This window comes from Podarcis cretensis (assembly GCF_951804945.1).
Source record: "Podarcis cretensis genome assembly, chromosome: 3".
Classification (NCBI taxonomy): Eukaryota; Metazoa; Chordata; class Lepidosauria; order Squamata; family Lacertidae; genus Podarcis; species Podarcis cretensis.
The window spans coordinates 52,630,293-52,649,560 of record NC_137172.1 but is presented as its reverse complement, the minus strand read 5'-3'; the positions used below and the strand labels follow the sequence as shown (position 1 = coordinate 52,649,560).

Sequence of the window (19,268 nt, the reverse complement as noted above, 5' to 3'; positions counted from 1 at the left end):
AGCTGGCCAGTCAAAGCTGTTCCAGGGGTGTGGCCACTGTCACATGATGACAGCTTCAAGGAGCTACAGGTGAGAGCTGAGTGCAGGGTAGGGCCCAAAGGTGGGCAAACTACCCCAGAAGGAGCACAATGTATCCCCTTCTAGAGGTACTACCCCTCCCCTAACACTCCATACATCCTTCTCTAAAGCGTTAATTCAGCACTGGATATCATCTCCTAAACAGGGACCAAAATACATGGCTAAAGCCATTTCCTGGGAAAGTGGGCTGCCTCTTAACTTTCAGGTGGATAGCAGCCACAAAACATAGCTACAACACAGTTAACATCTAGCTATAATTAGGCCTAATCCCTAATTATACTGCAGAAGAGCAGCGAAGGAGACTGGCTTTTGGTGAAGAAGAAAAACTTGAGCTACTCTGGATTTGTGTGACTGCACAAGTCGGCATAGGCCAAAGCGCAGGAATTCACCACACAAGAATTTCCTCTCATCTCCTCATTGGTAGGTGGTCACTCAAAACTGATGATGACATTATAGCATCAGAGATGTTGTTCTGATGGCACTGCAGTTGCCACCTGCAGAAGAACTACCTCTCGAGAGGCAAATCCTCATGAGAATAATATCCGTGTGGCAAAAATTGTTAAAAGTATCTGTAAATATATACAGAAATGGAACAGATTAATATTGGCATGTAAGAATAGTCAACTCACTAGTCTTACCTTATTTCTTTGGTCTTCTTGAAGACAGGTTTTCCATCATGTTCCTCCCCAATATCAAATAAATCTGAATATAATTCATTGTTCTTGTGATCTACCTGGAAAAGTGCACAGCGATCTGCATTCACCAAATTTTTTGCATATATCTACAGATAAAGGACAAAACTAAAATTAATCACAGTGGGCTTAGACAAAGTCTGTATTATATTTCACAAGTTAGTTAACTATACACAAGTTAGTTAACTATATAAACCCTATAAAATACATAGTTGTTGCTACTTTAATTATAAAGTTAAGTAATTTGTAACAGTCATATTTCTTTTCGTACATTGATTGTAATAATTTATCTCTACTCATGAAAATAGCCTGATGCTTCACTGTATTGCCATTGATGTCTGCTATTAAAAAAAATCCTTTATGCAAGCCTATCCAGATATGAAATTTTGATTTTACTTTATTAATCATAATTTATTGTGTCTACTTGCTTTTAAAGTCTGTTGAATTTTCCTATAAATACTTTATATTATTTTATGGAAACCACTTAAGAATTATTATCATTAAGTGGTATATAAATATTGTTATATAAAAATAATTAAAATATATTTATTTCTTCTTCTGACAATAGAGGTTGAGTAACTTCCTCCTTAAGCACCCCCTGGGATATTCGAGTTTGTGGAGAATGGGAAAGGAAGGTTCCAAGAGGAAAAGATAGGTGCTTTAGGAAGCACGAAACAAATTTAAAAATCTGGGATGAATTTAGAGGTAAATAAAGACTTTTCTATAGTTTATTTGTAGAGAACAAAACTGGTACATTTTTCAGAAGCTTGAACTACTCAAAAGTAGCAGTTATGGGTCTGTATGATATCCTAGCTTCTGGTCATTTTAGTATGCTTTAGTAGAAAGCTTTATTTATTTTTAAAAGTTTTTTTTCCTATTACATTTAGGCAGCTTATTTGGACAAAAGCACAAGAAAGTTCTAACATTACTATCAAGAGAATAGTAAATATATTGGGTTCAATATGGAGAACAATTTCTGTGAATAGATGGAGTGCATATCAAGCAAAGGCTTTCATTCATGGAATTTGGGGGAGGCATTTTTTGTTGATTCTTCTTCACACTTCTATGCCACTTCCCATGCTATTCTGAAGGGATTCCTATCTCCCCACAGAAGACTGGGGGGAGAGCACAAGGAGCTGTTTGGGGGGGGATTGGTGAAAATTGTCTCTTCCTTCAGGAAGCAGCAGGTTTCCATGAGCAGAACTTTGCTTACAGATCTTTTGATTCAGGCCACTGTGTCATGAACCTGAATATACGTTTAGGCTACTCAGTTATGAGTGTCAATTTGAAGAGCATAAGAGTATTTTTTCAGAGAGAAACACTATCTAACTATATATCTCATCTCCAGATTTTGTAGTACTAGTGAATTATGCCATTGTTTCCCCAAGTAATATATAAAACACAAGTCAGAAAGCAGATCCTCAAGGAAGGTCTATGTTGAAAGTGAGTTTTTATGCCTAGCTGCTGTTTCTCTGCCTTTATTTATATAAAACTGTTTTGGGCCACTTTCGTATTAATTCCTGTCCAAAACAATTTACAAAAAAGTACAACATCCAAAAGAAGCATCAAAACAATGAATAAATAGGAGAACAAGGAAAATGCTGTGTATCCATTCAATTAGATAAAACCAGAACAGCAGCAAAAGATTTCATAAAGGCAGTCAAAATATCAGTGGCCACTCGCTAAAACCCATGGTTTTGCTTTGTCTTCTGAATAGTAATAATGTTGGTGCCTTCCTTACCTGAAGAGGAAGGACATTCCACAACTAGGGGACCATCACTAAAAAGGCCCTCTTTCCAGTCACAAGCACCAGGACACACCATTCCCATGGGACATTGTGTCCCAAATTACAAAAGGAACGCCACTAGGCTGCTGAGGGCAGCCAAGCCACCGCGTGAAGCGGCAACAAAGGATTTTTTCTGGGAAAAAAGAAAAAGAAAAAACCCTCGGGCACCTTGTCTTTAAAAGGTAGGCCCACCCCAACCAAAAGTTCTTATAATTCTCCCACCCCCTGAAAGCCACTGAATATGCCTGACCCCACTTTCACAGCACATTAATGGTTCTGCGAAAATAAGATACATGGCCAAGCCTTAGAAGGAATAGAACTGAGTTTCCTCAGTGTATGCTGTTGGCACTTCACTCCAAAACTTTGGACAACCTCACCTAGCAATTTCATGAAGATGTTAAAACAGTTCAGGGGCCAAGACGGGAACTCTCTGGAACACCATGGGATAACTGGGGAAATGGCACAGAGGAAAAATGTTGAACAACTCCTCTCCCCCAACTCTACTGCTTCAAGAAAAGTTATAAACCCTGCTAGGTGCAATTCAATATAAAAAGCGTAAGCCATTCCAGTCATGGATCTCCCATGTAATGTGCAGGCTTCGTACAATTCAACTACGATAGAATATTTTGTTTGGATGAAGGCGCACACAGTCCTGGCAGAGAGGTGAGGCTAAGATATCTTTCCTTTCCTCTCCTCCCTTGGAGCCATAGAGTAGCCAACAGCAATTAGTGAGTTGCTGCTGAAGATTAATTTTCTAATGGCTCTTAGCTGAGGACCTCACTTTGCAAAAATTCTAGAACTTCTAGATCACCCATGCAGCTCAAGTCTATGTTTACCTAGTTGTGAGTTCTCAAGTGCACACAGGGTTGCCGTCCCAGACAAATCTTCTCAAACGACTTGTGAACCAGTTTTCTTCCCTATCTTCTCTAAAGGAATGGATTTCAACCTTGTTTCTAACTTACACTTATAGCTTACTCAGTGAGGCAACACAGCTGTGCTCCACGTATAGCGTCCCTTCAAAATAAATGACTTATTTCCGTGACAAACAACAAAATCTAAAATAACTATGGATTGCTGAGATTTAGCATATTAAGATGAAATAATCATTAATAAAGCCTTCCGATTAAAAAAAAGAAAAATTGATTTTTCAAGGAACTACTGTTAATGACTTGGTGCATTGTGGTAGCTGCCATGGACAGAACTATATCACTCAATATGACAAATAAACACACACTAAACTGAGCCAACATGTTATCAATCTGATTTATGCCCCTTTATCTCATCCACAAACACTATTTTCCACCCGTCACTGTTGCCATAACAAATCACTAATGCCTTCTGGAGCATCTGAGGTGGACATCCTGAGCTGTATGAGGCTGGTGACTTGCATGACCTGAGGCCTCTGACATGACAATGTGGTGTTTTTGACATTAGCAGCCTGGAAGGGGGTGGGGTGCTACGTGCAATCTGAAACAAGCTGTAGGCATGAACACTCAGTTTTCAGTAAGGTATTCCCTAAGGATTGGCTCTTTGACTTGTGGTTTTAAAATATTACCTTGGAAAAACATACCCAGGCTGGCCAGGGCTTTTCATGGGCAATGCCTCTGGTGCAGGGATGTGGCAGTGACAATTTTCTCCACACCTGCTATTGAAAACTCAGAGCCTATGCAAAGAAATGTGGCATGCCCAGAGCAGATGATAGACTACATTCAGAGTTTTGATAGAACACAGAATGGAACTGTTTTGCTCTACACAACAACCTTTCAAAATGAAACCAAGTTTTCCTCATGTTGCTAGTAGCATTTGGGTGGCAGAGGGAGAATTTTCATGGAGATTGTGGCGGAGAACTAGAGTTAACACCCCTCCCCACAGTCTGCACCTATTTACTACTTTTAAAAGATCCCTGCAACTATAAGTTATGTATTAAGCACCGTAAGTAATTTGGCACTGAGAATGTGAGCTATAAAGTTTACCAAAGCTCTTTAAGTGGCATTTGACAAGCCACCAGATCAGTTCACACTTAACATAAAGCCAAACCATGGCAGAACATAAAGGTGCAGGCTCCTGGAGAGGAGATTGTGGCTGCTTTGCTCTTCCTCTTGTCCTCCTGCTACTGGAAGCTAAGCCATAGTTTGGCTTGGTACAGTGTATGAACCCCTGGTGGTTCATAGTTTGTCTCTGCTAGACAAACCATGAGCCTAGGTTCAGGTAACACACCAAGCCAAACCATGGTTTAGCTCACAGCAGCAGTAGGACTGGAGCAAGCCATCTGCAACCTCCTTCCCAGGAACCTGCATGTTCACACATTCATGCTAAACAACTGTCAATTAGCACCAAGATTGCTTGCTTCACATTCTCTTGGAGTAAAAAAAATATCAATTAGCAAATCAAATTATTTTATGATAGCACTACGCAAATTTTTAAATAATTTATATATAATTCTTCTAAAAAGTAATATTTGAACATGCACTGATTTGAAACAGACACACAATCAGGCACAGTATATAAACTAGATTTCAAAGAGGAAGACTTGAAAAGTAAGATGTAATGTGGACATTAGAGAAAAGATACATTACCATGATATTTTCAAGTAGAGCATCTATTGCCACAATGTTATCAAAATAGGTTCTGCAGGATAATAGGTGAAGTTCTTATTAATAACATCATTTATAGATTTCACTACCACAATGACCCATGCTGGTTTTCATTTACTGATAAAACAATAGGTTATCATCTATTTATGAAACCATACCACATAAATCTTCTCCCTGCATAGGCTTGTATGCATTGATCATCTTGCTCGACTGTGCCCTATGTGCACCTTCAAGGACCACATATGGCAACTGGAGCTTTACTGGTAGATTCTAAAATGGATTGGATCCATGCACACAGAACTAACAGAAAACTTGATTTGTCATCTTTGGCAGTGCTATAGAATTGGCCGGTGCTGACAAAGCCAAACAACCCACCATGGGGGTACTTATCTATCACATATGTATCCTATTCTTCCTCCGAGAAGCTCACAGCAGCAAAAATGTTGCCCCTACAACAATCCTATGATGTAAACTAAAAGATAAGGAGGTAACTAAGTGAACAGGGAATTGAACCCAGATCACTCTTGCCTAAGCTGCAAATTCCAACTTCTGTACCAGACTAGATGGGGGATCCTTCAATTAAGCAAAGGTTCAGAGCAGATGTATAATCATACAATCCAGTAGATAAGATGATAGTCAAACATATGTGATTCTTTTTAACATTTCACCCATATAAGCTACACTTGACCAAGCTATCCATCTTCTTTCATCTTGCTAAAGAAACTGATTCAGCTGCCTTCAGCAATTTCCATGTGCTGGGCTTATTATAACATATTTTTTCCCAAATTACACCACCTCTAAATGACTTTTTTTTAGTACAATAATATAGGCAATGTTTATTTCATTTTTAATATCCTCTTCCTCTTTGCACTGGCAGCAGGACACTGACAGCAGGCTTCTCTATACCTGGTTCTGTGAGCACACCAGCAAATATTCCCTCCTAAAACCAGGTGCAGCATGACTGGAAAAACAAGCTGACCTTGCTTCCACAAGCTACTACAGCAGCTCTCTCTCCCTGATTAATATATAGTAGCTGTCCCAGGCACCCAAAGTCACTAACAGATAAGCACCAGATGTATTAACAAAAGATGCTTTGAATGTTCCACATTCTCAAGCATCACTGGCCATTAGAATTCAATATTTCCAAGAGGCAGATATTATTCCAAAAATTGTGTACCTTTTTGTGACATTCAGACTGATAAGAAAGAAGAAATGTAAGACAGTGTTTCTGTCTGGGTAAGAACTGTCATCATTTAACATCCATTCCTAAACCTTGTAGAAAACATCCTGAGGTCAATGCCAAATGCATACATTTGCTTTCCACAAGAGTAACATAGTGCAAAAAAATCATTCTTATGAAGAATTTATATTTTCCTGCTGTTTATGTACAATTCATTTATTTATTGCTAAGACTTTTGCAGATAGATGCACTCCGTTACTGAAACCAGGATAAATAACAAGTTAGAATTAATGTTTCTTCTGCCATAGTTTACACGTAGTCTTATGCATGCCTACTCAGAAGTAAGTTCCACTGAGTTCAATGGGACTTACTTCCATGTAAGTGTGCATAAGATTTCAGTGCTTATCTTTCTATACCAGCTGGTAATATACTAAGGGCAGTAACAAGACATGACATTTGCTAACTACCTTCCATGATTCTCCATCACACATATTTCATGCAACTAACTGAGAATGAGTTGTAAGTGTGACTTACTTTGAAACGTCAAGCAGGAAGTCATTCAATTCAGTCTGCTTAGCGAGGCCCTTCGATACCTGACCAGAACATTTGAAATACTATTGCTTATATAAGCAAAAGGTTACATTCAAAAGTATGGAGTATATATGCTATCTAAAATTAGATATATATATACACATACATATACACATTTTTAGCTTTAGATTTATTGTGTTTACAGATATGCTAACTCGGATTTATTGTATTTTTCTAATTGTCTAAAATGGCAGCTCTTACACTGTGAGCCTGAAGACTTTACTGTTTGTGCCCTCCTCTGCATATAAACTCTGAATGCAGAAACCTAGGATACCAGCTCACAGTCAGTTCTACTAACCTGCTCAGACAGGTAAAGTGTTCAATTTTCTGCCTAAGAAAGATTGTCTTTTCCCCCATTTACTCATCTTATATAAGCAACATCTAAGACAAGCAATAACTGAGGTAAATAAGCTATATTATTTTCTACCAAATCCTTTGGCTGAGTAGTATGTACATGTTCTGGGTTCTTAAAAGAAAGAAGCAGACTCAGGCCTACATCACTTACCACCATTGCCAAGTTCATGGTAGCTCTCTCAGATTTGGTTAGATTTAAAAAAACTGAGTTTGGAAGATTTTATAAAAAATAATAATATACTAAACTGGTGGAAGTAGCTGGGAAGAAAAGTGAGTTACAGAAGTTTTCATGGTGCAGGCAAAGGATTTTGATTGTCCCTAAGAGGAAAGCACTTGTGAGGGTTAAGAACCATTTGGGTTTTAAAATCTCGCTGATTCAGTGGCAGAGAGCTAAGTTCATGACTAAGCAAAGACTAGGTGTGGGGAAACAATAACATGACCTGCCAAATCTCCCCATTTAGTTTGTGCAGCCATTCTGGAGAAGCCATACCTATCTGCCCTGCATCTGAAATCATATATGACATCAGGTGTGAGGCTGGTATGGGCAGTGCTTAAAGGGACAAACAGGAACTTAAAGTGAGTTTCCGGTTTTTCCTTTGCTGGTGCAAGGCACACTTCCACTTGCCCATCAGCCAATGTGCAGTGGGAGAGCAGCTTGCTCAACGGAATCTGTTTTGTTCTTCCAACACTGCTCTTTGAACCTCTGAAAGCCAGAGGTTCAAAGAGCAGCATGGGGCTGCTTGAAAGTCCTTTGCAAACAGCCTGCCCTGCTCTTTAAACTTGGGTAATTCCATGACAATGTCAACTTACAGACCTATCTTTCATTTTCATATGTAGTTAACATGTTCTAAATCATTTTAAAGATAGTTTTCCAAAATTTCATCATCTGACAACAGTTTTTCAAAATGGCATTTTACATGTGAGTAAAACAACCAGAAACATGACATGCAAGATGACTCAGAATTTCTCTCGTTTTTTTCCCCTAATATTCAGTTAAAGACCTCTCCAAGAAAATAGACAATAGGTTAATGACCTTTTTATTGTACTGACAGTTTTGCTTTCTCATTCTCTTCTCAACTGAGAAGAAACTTCATGCACTGAATAAAATCAGATGAACTTAAACCAATAAAACTTATATTGGTTGGGTATGTAGTCAGAAGAACACATACTCCCTCCTCCCTCAACAAATGAAAATAACTTTATGCTCTTCCTTAAGATGTTAACATACATAACATCAAGAAAATGTGCTGAGATGTTACCTATCAGATGTTTTATGTGCAGCAATTCCTACAAGCAACATAACACCACAATGTGCACAACTTATATAGAATATATGTGTTGTGATTTTGTCACTTAAATCCCTTTTTAGGGTTGTCATAATTGTTTTCCTAAGAGTTTAATAATTATTAGGCCTTATTATTTGTACCATACCATCAATGCAGGGCACCTTACAGAGTTTTACAAAAAGAGACAGGTCCCGACCCTCAAGAAGCTTACCCTCTGAAAGACAAGTCAGACAAGGGGAAGGTGGACATATGTTAATGCTCTTAGAAGATAGGTAATATAATTGTATGTTTAAACTTTCAAAGTAACTTCAACCAGGGTGTGGTTTAGAAAAGGCAGAACGGGCATTTCTCTACTAGACTCCCCACTTCACCCGCTTTCTTGAAGCATGAAGAAGCTTCTACCAGCTTCCTCTCAGATTTATCAAGGAGCCAGTCTTATTCTGATTCATCTCCCTAGCTAAACTGAACTGAATAACCAGGCTCATCTATACATACAGGTATTCTCCTCAGGAACCAAAGGCCTCTTGCTGAGCCTCAGGTTAACAGTACAACCCTGTAAAAGGCAGTTTTGAACAGAAGTGTAAATGTTTGTGGGGTTTTTTTTCAAATATTTTAAACTGAAGAGACAAAGGGGATGATGCCCCTATGGTAAATGTAATTATTCTGAAGGAAAGCACTGAAGCAGAAACAGCCACTGAAGCACTGGTGCCAGCTGGGCAACTTTGTTGTTGTTGAGTTTGAGGGAAATTGAAAAGAAAATTTGTTGACCAGGTGCTGGCAATATTATGTTCATGAATATAGAATCCTCTTCTTTGAAACACAAAAAGGACTTTGTTAACATTTGTCTTCCCTACAAATAAATATAAAAGTTGGTTGAAAGGGGGGGGGAATCACGAGGGGTTTCCACAGCCAAGTTTAAATTCCAATGGGCATTACAACTTCTCATATGGACTTGCTGCTGACCTTCAGCAAATGCACAATAAAGTGTCATTTTCACAGGGTCTTGCCAAAAGGCATTTGTGCGTGAGACAGTGAATTGTCACCAACAAAGAGATCTTGGACCTGGTTCTCACCAACAAAGGGAAATTGATCGATGAAGTGGAAGTGCTCGGAAACTTGGGAGGAAGTGATCATGTTCTCCTGGGTTTCAGGATACAGAGGCAAGGGGAAACTGAGTGTAGTCAGACACGCACTCTGGACTTTTAGAAGGCCAATTTCAAAAAGCTGAAGGAGCTACTGGGTGTGATCCTGTGCTCAGAAATACTTACTGAGAAGGGAGTCCAAGAAGGATGAGAGTTTCTAAAAGGAGAAACATTGAAGGCCCAAATGTAGACAATACCAAGAAGAAAGAAAAGTGGGAAGCATCTAAGGAAACCGGTGTGGCTGCATAAGGAGCATACAGATGAGCTGAGAGTTAAGAAGGGCATTTATAAGAAATGAAAGAAAGGGGAAATCACAAAGGAGGAGTATACATAAATAGCCAACAGCTGCAGGGGAGAAGTCAGGCTGGCTAAAGCTCAGAATGAGTTCAGGCTTGCAAAAGAGGTTAAAAATAATTATAAAGGTTTCTTCTGCTATGTCCAAAGTAAGAAGAACAAGCAAGTGGTGGGTCCTCTGTGTGGGGAAGACGGAGAAATGCTATTGGGTGAGAGAAAAGGTGGAACTACTCAACACCTACTTTGCCTCTGTCTTCACCCAAAAGGAAAGCGATGCCCAACCTGGTGAGAACAGAATAAATGATGTAAGGAGGGAGCTGCAGTCCAAGACAGGAAAAAAGGTAGTAAGGGAACACCTAGCTACTTTAAATGAATTCAAATCTCCAGGGCCTGATGCATCCAAGGGTACTAAAGGAGCTTTGTCTATTATTTTTGAGAATTCTTGGAGAACAGGTGATGTCCCTACAGACTGGAGGCAGGCAAATGTTGTCCCCCTCTTCAAAAAGGGGGGGGGGGAATACCCAGGTAACTACTGACCAGTGAGCTTGACATCGATACCTGAGCATTTAGAAAAGGATGCTGTGATTACTAAGACCCAGCATGGGTTTCTCAAAAATAAGTCATGCCAGACCAATCTGGATTTCTTTCTTTCTTTTTCTTTCTTTTCGATGGAATTACAAACTTGGTGGATCAGGGAAATGCTGTGGACATAGTGTATATTGATTTCAGTAAGGCTTTTTGACAAAGTCCCCCATGATATTCTCGCAAGGAAGCCGGTAAAATGTGGGTTGAACAAGGTAAATGTTGGTGGATTCATAGCTGGTTGACTGACCAAACCCAAAGAGTATTCATTAATGGTTCTTTGTCATCCTGGGAAAATGTGACAAGTGGGGTGCCACAGGGTTCTGTCCTGGGCCCATTGTTGTTCAATGTCTTTATAAATGACTTGGATAAAGGAACTGAGGGGATACTCATCAAATCTGCAGATGACACCAAACTGGAAGGGGTAGCTAATGCCGCAGAAGACAGAATCAGAATTCAAAATGACCTGAACAGATTGGAGAACTGGGTGCAAGCTAACAAAATGAATTTCAGTAGGGACAAATGTACAGTTCTGCACTTAGGCAGAAAGAACCAGATGCACAAATATAAGATGGAGGAGACCTGGCTTACTAGCAATACATTGGTACCTCGGGTTAAGTATTTAATTCGTTCCGGAGGTCCTTTCTTAACCTGAAACGGTTCTTAACCTGAAGCACCACTTTAGCTAATGGGGCCTCTTGCTGCTGCCGTGCCGCCGGAGCACGATTTCTGTTCTCATTCTGAAGCAAAGTTCTTAACCCGAGGTATTATTTCTGGGTTAGCAGAGTCTGTAACCTGAAGCGTATGTAACCCAAAGTACCACTGTACATGTGAAAAGGATCTAGTGGTCTTGGTGGACCATAAGCTTAACATGAGTCAACAGTGTGATGCAGCAGCAAAAAATGCTAATGCTATTCTAGGCTGCATCAACAAAAGTATATTGTCCAGATCAAGGGAAGTAATAGTACCACTCTATTCTGCCTTAGTCAGACCATACTTGGAATACTATGTCCAATTCTGGGCACCACAATTTAAGATGGATGTTGACTAGCTAGAACATGTACAGAGGAGGGCAACCAAGATGATCAAGGGTCTGGAAACTAAGCCTTATGAGAAGCGCTTGAAGGAGCTGGGTGTGTTTAGCCTGGAAAAGAGAAGACTGAGAGAAAATATGATAGCCATCTTCAAATATTTTAAGGGCTGTCACATGGAGCATGCTTGTTTTCTCCTGCTCTGGAGGGTAGGACTCAAACCAATGGCTTCAAGTTGCAAGAAAGGAGATTCTGACAAAACATTCAGAAAAAACTTTCTGACAGTAAGAGCTGTTCTGCAGTGGAACAGACTCCCACAAGAGGTGGTGGACTCTTCTTCCTTGGAGGTTTATAAACAGAGGTTGGATGGCTATCTGTCATGGATGCTTTAGCTGAGATTCCTGCATTGCAGGGGGTTGGACTAGATGACCCTTGGATCCCTTTCAACTCCATGATTCTATGATTCTATGCTGGCCACAGCTCATTTGCCAGAAAATCTTTTAGCAGCAGCATCTACCATTATTTTCCTGGCTTCTTGATTATTTTAGTAGGGAAAATCATTCCAGTAAGCACACAAAGAGTTTAATGTTAACCCAAATAATGTTATATAAATAAGTTTACAATGTTATGTTAGTTACTATGGAATTACCCACCTACAATTTAAACTCTTTAAACCTCCAATTTTTTGGAGGTTTAAGGAGCAGAACAGGGCTGCTTGCAAAGGGCTGTTCTTTGAAGTCCTGACAAGTGGGGCTTCAAAGCACAGCATCACCTGATGTCACTATGTCAGATTGTCTGACGGACAGACAACAACCCTGCCCACATCTCAGTTTTGACCCACCAGAACCTAGCTTTATTAACAGGAACAATACTTCCTATCAAATTCTGGCAACACACTTTACATTATGAAGGGGATATTTCTTGCAGTGCTGTAAAAACTTTATGTTAAAGGTGCATTTTAACTGACTTTGCGAGTTTCTCCTGGTTGTACATGTTGGCTATATATATACATTGCCATCTCTTATGCTGACTGTTGTACCATTCATTTCAAATCAATAAAACATTGTGGGGTTTTTAAGTTGCCCCACAAGCAGTTGGCAGATAAAGATCTGGCCCACCAGCCAGAAAAAGTTCCCCATCCCGGCGTAAGACTCTGAATCTGGAGGATTTCATACATCAATGGATTGCAATAACATAAATCCTTGGGTCTACTCTGAGTATGGCTAACACTGGCTATCACCCAAAATATTTTTAAAAGTATTGGGTGGGTCTTGGGAAAATGGAGGCTCAAACTGAACTTTAGGACACACACATGTCATGCTCATAGAAATATATGTTTTGACTTGTCCACATCCAAACTTGCATCTCGTGTGGTGAGAGCTTGATGTGAACTGGGTTCAAGGCAAAAAGTAATTATTAAGTAATTGAATGACTCTCAATTTATGCTGGGGTTACATTCCAGGGATAGCACCTAAAGCCAAAATTGCATGTAGTCAAAACAAATTGGTCTCAACGGCAGATGGAATTGCTGAAACCCTTTTCCTGGATACCTGCCCCCTAATTTGCCAAGTGCGTAAAGCTGAATGTACATAAATTAAATGCACATAAGTTCCAAGTTATCTGTACACCCTTTTGAAATACAGATAATGAAATATAACTTGATTACGTTGTCAAACAGTTTACATCAATCAGATATTACAAAGCTGGTTGATCATGTTTTATATTCCTAGAATCTGTTTACTGCTTTCCTAAAAAAACAAAAACTTTTTCCATGGTCTTACCTCTACTTGATGTATTGCTACAGAAGCCCATGCAAGATTCGCTGTTGCAACCTGAAACAAAAGAAAATCCTTATTTCCTGAACTGTATTAGTGACCAGCCACTCTGCTCCTGCAATGCCCCGTTTCTGAGTCCTCCACTGGCGACAGCTGGCAGTAACATAATTGGCTGCACATTACACAGAATCGTAGAATTGTAACTTTCAACCAGCATGTGCAAGCATGCTGCTCATTCACATTCAACCACAGTTTACTTTCAACCATAGTTTATTTTCAACTTGATGTGATACGTCAACCAGATCAATGATTTGGCCCAGTGGATATTAATAATGTAAAATCTGATCCACAGTTATGAAAGTGGCTTCATCCCTTCCCCATAGCAACATTCAAATACCCACTATCACATTTAGGCTTTACCTCCTGATGGCTGAGGAGGAAGGTGTCATTGCCCCAGTGTCGATAAAGCTCCAAGATACCAATCAAGTCACCAAGTGTAGTAACTATTGGCAAACAAAGCACAGACTTGATGCGAGTTCCTGATTCCAGTCCAGTACCTTTGGGAAACCGCTCATCCTGGGAAGGCAAGCACAGTTTTAAACTTAATGGTGTGTTTTTCCCCCTTATCGCTAAAGTTATGTCAGTTTTGTCTATAAATCTGGGATATCTCTGTTGAAATCTTGAGGACAAACTCACAGCCTAGCCTTCAGGTGTATTACATTGGCAAAGGGGTGTATAAACACACTATCAATGCTAGGCCATGTTGATTTATAACTGGATAGATTTTGTTCTTTCTGAAACAGCCTGCATTTTGGGGATTGCCTGATTCAGCTCAGGGTCTGAGGTTAGGTCCACTTCAGGAAAGAAATTGCACCATTGTTTAGGAAATACATGAAGAAGAATTACCGGGAAACTTGTTTGAAACCTCTTTTCTCTTGATTGAACTGATGATTTAAATCAATCCACTTTGCCTGAACAGAACTCACTCCCACATAGGTATGAAAACATTTGCAGCCTGACATTATTTTTTAAAAAGACAGTAATTTACCCCCAAAATATCTTCTACTAATAACGTTTTTCTAGATTTGGCTACATATGCAGATACTGTAGTGCCAAGCATAATGGGTCCCACAGGAACAAGATGTGGTTGTCCATCCTTCACTCCTGGTGGCGTGAACACACAGAGGCTCTAATGGGAGGAAGTACAAAAAAAGAAAACTGCATTTTAAATGTTTGACTCTTTCCATAGTAATCATAATGTTATATGGTACTAGAACAATCCTGAAATCAGTAGTTTACATTCATTTACATTTTTTGAAATGCTGAAATACGGCATTGTTATTTGGAGGCAGGGGAAGGTTAATTCACTATTTTGTCCTTATGAAACTTTTCCAACTCAACTGATTTTGCTAAATGATGCAACGCTCCAAATGAAAATAAGCATGGATGGAAAATTGCTATGGAGGTCATCATAGAAATGGAATTCTGCTTAAGGAATACTCTTGCCAATGGGAGCCAATTCAAAATCCCAGCCATTACTTTTATAATAAAATCAGGTTGAGTTGTAAAGGAACTTCTCCCACGCCCCAAACAGTCTGTCAGGTAAGAGAACATGGTAGAAATGGGACTCTGCTCCGTGTTTGTTTGTTTTTGAAGAGGATTATCATCCTCTGTACTAAGATACTTAGGGGGTAAGTGCACTATTACTCACATATGCTTCTATCCTATTCCTTTCTTACCACGAACTGCTACTTGGGCCCAGCAATTCCCTTCACCCCATAAAAAGAGAGGTGGAAAGACTTTGGGGAAATGCAGGGTTGAATCTTGCATAGAAAAGCACTGTTTCACTGAGGGATGTGGGGAATGGTACTGAATAATGCTGCATTGGATCTTGTGCTGGGAAAAACATCAACCCCAGTGTGATGCAAGGAAGAAGGAAATGAGCTTCTTGGCTAAAGAGAATGTATATGATGTTTCTTCAAGGGGTGGGGGGGAGAGAGGAGGGATTCTGGTGGACTGCAGCCATTGCCAAGAGCAGCTGAAGAGTTCCAAGGGGATTTCCCTGCCCATTTGCAAAGCCAACACATGGAGATGGGGATGACAACACAATGAGGCAATGCCAGTACTAGGATAATGCCAAGGCATTTGGCATATCAAGTGGGAAGTGCAGAATAGGCAGGGAAGAGAAAAACCAACCTTTGATGTAACAAGCTAAGGGCTGTTTGTCTGTGGGTCACCTTGAGCTTTAAACATTGTTTATTAACAAAAACCATGCACAAACCATAACTTAGTATTGCATATGAATCTGGCTATTGTGAGTTACTCTGAAAGCTCTGCTATAAAAGAAACCATCAGCAAGAGCTGGGCTGTCAGCAAGGAGTGCGGCTGTGAGTAGGTTGGTGCACTGACAATGGCGTGATCAGGAAACCACCAGCAAGTGTACTTGTATGCTTCAGATTCAGATTTCAGAAGTGCAGCAATGGCCTAACTATTTTGTGCCAATTTTATGCCCAACTATACTTTAGCCTACCCAAACTTCCAGGTGAAAATCCCATCATCCCTGATCATTGGCTGATGGGGTTTGTATCCCAAAGCAAGTGAAGGGCACCAGGTTGGCCTGATCCAATAGGAATCTTCTTATGTTCTTAAACAAATAATGTTTTGCCTCATCTAATCTCTCCCCAACAAAAAATGCATGAAAAGTAAGTAACTCTGGCTTGGCATCACGGAAAGACACTTTCACTTGTCCGAGGCAGCCCCCCAAATTCTGCTGATTTCTCCATTATGTACATCCCCAATGACCGCTCCCCACTTAAAACGGGGGGCGCCCTTTGCGTGGACGCGTGCAGCCCCTAGATCTGGAGCGGCTCCAACAGCATAGGCTTGGCTTTGCCTTCCCTCAGGTGGGATACCTGAAGGTCTCCGCCTACCTCAGTCAGTTGTCCAATCCCACCTGGGGGAAGCGTTGCCAAGGAGACCAGGCCAGGTAGGGGAGGGATTACCTGCCTACACAATAAAGGGAGGATCTTACCTGGGAATCCTCACTTGGCTCCAGAGCTTTTCCCACCCTACCTACCCTCAGTTAATGTCTTATTTTGCAGGTTAACTTTTCTTCACAGGTTTTGCAGGTTAACTTTTCTTCACAGGTATGCGGGCGCTGCTACGTTAAGGTCGCTGTTAAAGGTCTGGAAAGGAATTTCCCTGCATTGGCAGGTTTCGCCTTTCCCGTAGCAAAACGTCACAACTTTGGCGGTATCAGGCCTTGGGCGGAATCCTTTAGTCCATCTTCCTCTTTGCGGCGGCGATACCAGGGTTCCCTGTTAAAGGGGTTTTCTGAAGGGAGGCTTTGACCGTACGCCGAAAGGTCGTCATTGCTCTCCCCTGTGGCGGCGGCGTAACGGGGGTGGCTATCTCTGCTTGAACATATGTTCTCCAGAGCCGGCCCATCCCCCCCACACACACACTGGATAACCCTGATGCTCCCTAGGTCCCCGGCTGGGGACTGGGGAAGGAGAACGCCCAATACCCACATTTGAAATTTAATAAAGTTGTGGCCAATTTAATCCCATAGCACGTTGTCTTGAGTCGTTATTCCACATGACGGGGGAGGGGGGACCGCTCGGGATCTGGGGACTCCGCCTGTCCACGCAATGCCTCTTCCCACACCATCCTGGAAAGCCCCACAGCCCCCAAGAGTGGCTTTGGGGAGTTGCAGAAGGTTGCAATGCAGAGGAGGTTCCAATAAAGTCCTGCTGCGGGAATAGTTCCACTTGCGGTTCTCTGAATTCAACCCATAAGAAATACAGTAATTCCCATTACTAGGTTCAGTAAGGGACAGCTATAAGCTATTCCATGGCATAAAATGTTTAGCAGAGTCACAAGGTGGCATGCGCATTGTGTAGAATTATAAGAATTCAATGTTTGGTATTCTAGAATAAGAGCATAATAAATTCACCTTAAAGCATAAGCATGTATTGTTTCTCTGGCTTCTTACTACCATTTTCAGAGTAAATGTATCATGTCAACACGTACGGAAAGGAGAAACCTACCCAGCAGTGGCTGACAGGGCTGTGTTGCTGATCTGGGTTCCCAATGCCACACATTGCTGCCCATCACTAGGAGAAAAAGGACCAAGGCAGTGGGGAGCTCAGCACAGTGTGAACGTAATAGTAGGAGCTTAAGATTGACTCTGCTAAACTCCACAGTGCCTGGCCCCTCCTTATCTCAGTAACTGGCAGCCACATGTGGTGTTGAGAAGCCAAGTCAGCAGCATAGTCATGCCTACAGCATCCCGCCAGCCACTACTGAACCCATCTCATAGCTACATTGCTATTCTCATCCATTTGTCAGGGAGGTAATACTCACAATAATTCTTAGAAAGGAAAAAGTTATCAACTTTCAAACTCCAATAGATTGGTGTCACTAGAGGGCATATACCCAATAGTTCTTCAAGGACTTAAATGTGAATTCATGGGGGGAGGGGATTAAACAAAATTAAAATAAGCCTTCCTACAAGATGTTGGCCTATGAAACATAATTTAATTAGAGGCAAGCACTTTTAATGGCAGAATTGTTAGATCTGTGGATAAATAGGGTATATAAAAGGAAACATGGTTTTTGCAAAAGACCATGCTACGTAGGTTATTAACATTACCTGAAAATATCAACAAGGATGTAGACAAAGTGATCCAGAGAAAACCACGTGCTTGGTCTTTCACAAAAACAATTCATAGCTTTTCTCAAAAAATACCCCTAAGGTAACTTATGAGCCCCAGGATAAGGGATGGATCATGTTAATGAAGAAAAGAAAAATTGGCAATTTTCACAATCAAATGAAAACATTGGTAGTCCTAAACTCAGAGGTCTATCCCAAGGAGTTCAATGGAAGTATGTGTACTTAGGGCAGCAGCAAGAAGTCAACCCATACCCTTGGCAAGTAGATTTAAAAAAGTGCTAAATGAAGTAATTCATAAAGATCAGGCAGGCTTTCTTCCAGGTAGACATTTGTTTGATAATACTAGGAACATTATAGACATTTTGGAACTTTTGCAAACTAATATTAACACAAAAGCAGTGTTAATTTTTATTGATGCGGAGAAGGCCTTTGACAACATTTCTTGGAGGTTTATGAAGAAAAACTTGGAAGGGATGGGAGTGGGACGGGGGTTTGAAAATGGAATAGAGGCAATTTACTCAGAGCAAAAAGCTAAATTGATAGTTAACAATGTGGTGACAGAAGAGTTTAAAATTGAAAAAGGAACACGACAAGGTTGCCCCTTATCCCCTCTGTTATTTATTTCAGTCCTAGAGGTGCTTTTGAACATGATTAGGGAGGACCGGTTGGTGCAAGGAATACAGGTCGGAGTGAAACAGTATAAATTGAAAGCTTTTGCAGATGACTTGGTAATAACATTACAGGAGCCAGAATCTAGTATGAAAAGAGTTTTGGAACTGATATATGAGTTTGGTCGGGTGGCGGGATTCAAATTGAATAAGCAAAAAACTAAGGTTTTGGTAAAAAATCTGACATCTTTGGAAGCAGAAAGGTTTCAGAATGAGACAGAGTTAAATGTGGTTAAAAAAGTGAAGTACCTAGGGGTTAATTTGACTGCTAAAAACTTGAATTTATTTAAAGATAATTATGAAAAATGTTGGTCAGAAATTAAAAAGGATTTAGAAATTTGGTCAAGATTGAAACTTTCCTTGCTGGGTCGAATTGCAGCTATAAAGATGAATGTATTGCCAAAGATGTTGTTTTTGTTTCAAACTCTACAGATTGTGGACAGAGTGGAATGTTTTGGAAAATGGCAGAAAGATATTTCTAAGTTTATCTGGCAGGGCAAAAAGCCCCGAATAAAATTTAAAATATTAACTGATGCAAAA

At 40.4% G+C, this 19,268-nt stretch overlaps 1 protein-coding gene across 1 annotated transcript in view; it reads right to left on the bottom strand.

The window, feature by feature from the left end:
* Positions 1 to 19,268, bottom strand: part of LOC307213782 (cAMP and cAMP-inhibited cGMP 3',5'-cyclic phosphodiesterase 10A-like) — a 117,402-nt gene that overhangs the window by 50,488 nt on the left and 47,646 nt on the right. The window contains exons 6-11 of the mRNA XM_079971964.1: positions 14,434 to 14,574; positions 13,806 to 13,961; positions 13,392 to 13,442; positions 6,865 to 6,923; positions 5,133 to 5,184; positions 717 to 859 (exon numbers count right to left, since the gene is read on the bottom strand). Of these exons, the coding sequence (XP_079828090.1) occupies positions 717 to 859; positions 5,133 to 5,184; positions 6,865 to 6,923; positions 13,392 to 13,442; positions 13,806 to 13,961; positions 14,434 to 14,574 (602 nt within the window). The remainder of the gene's footprint in view (positions 1 to 716; positions 860 to 5,132; positions 5,185 to 6,864; positions 6,924 to 13,391; positions 13,443 to 13,805; positions 13,962 to 14,433; positions 14,575 to 19,268) is intronic.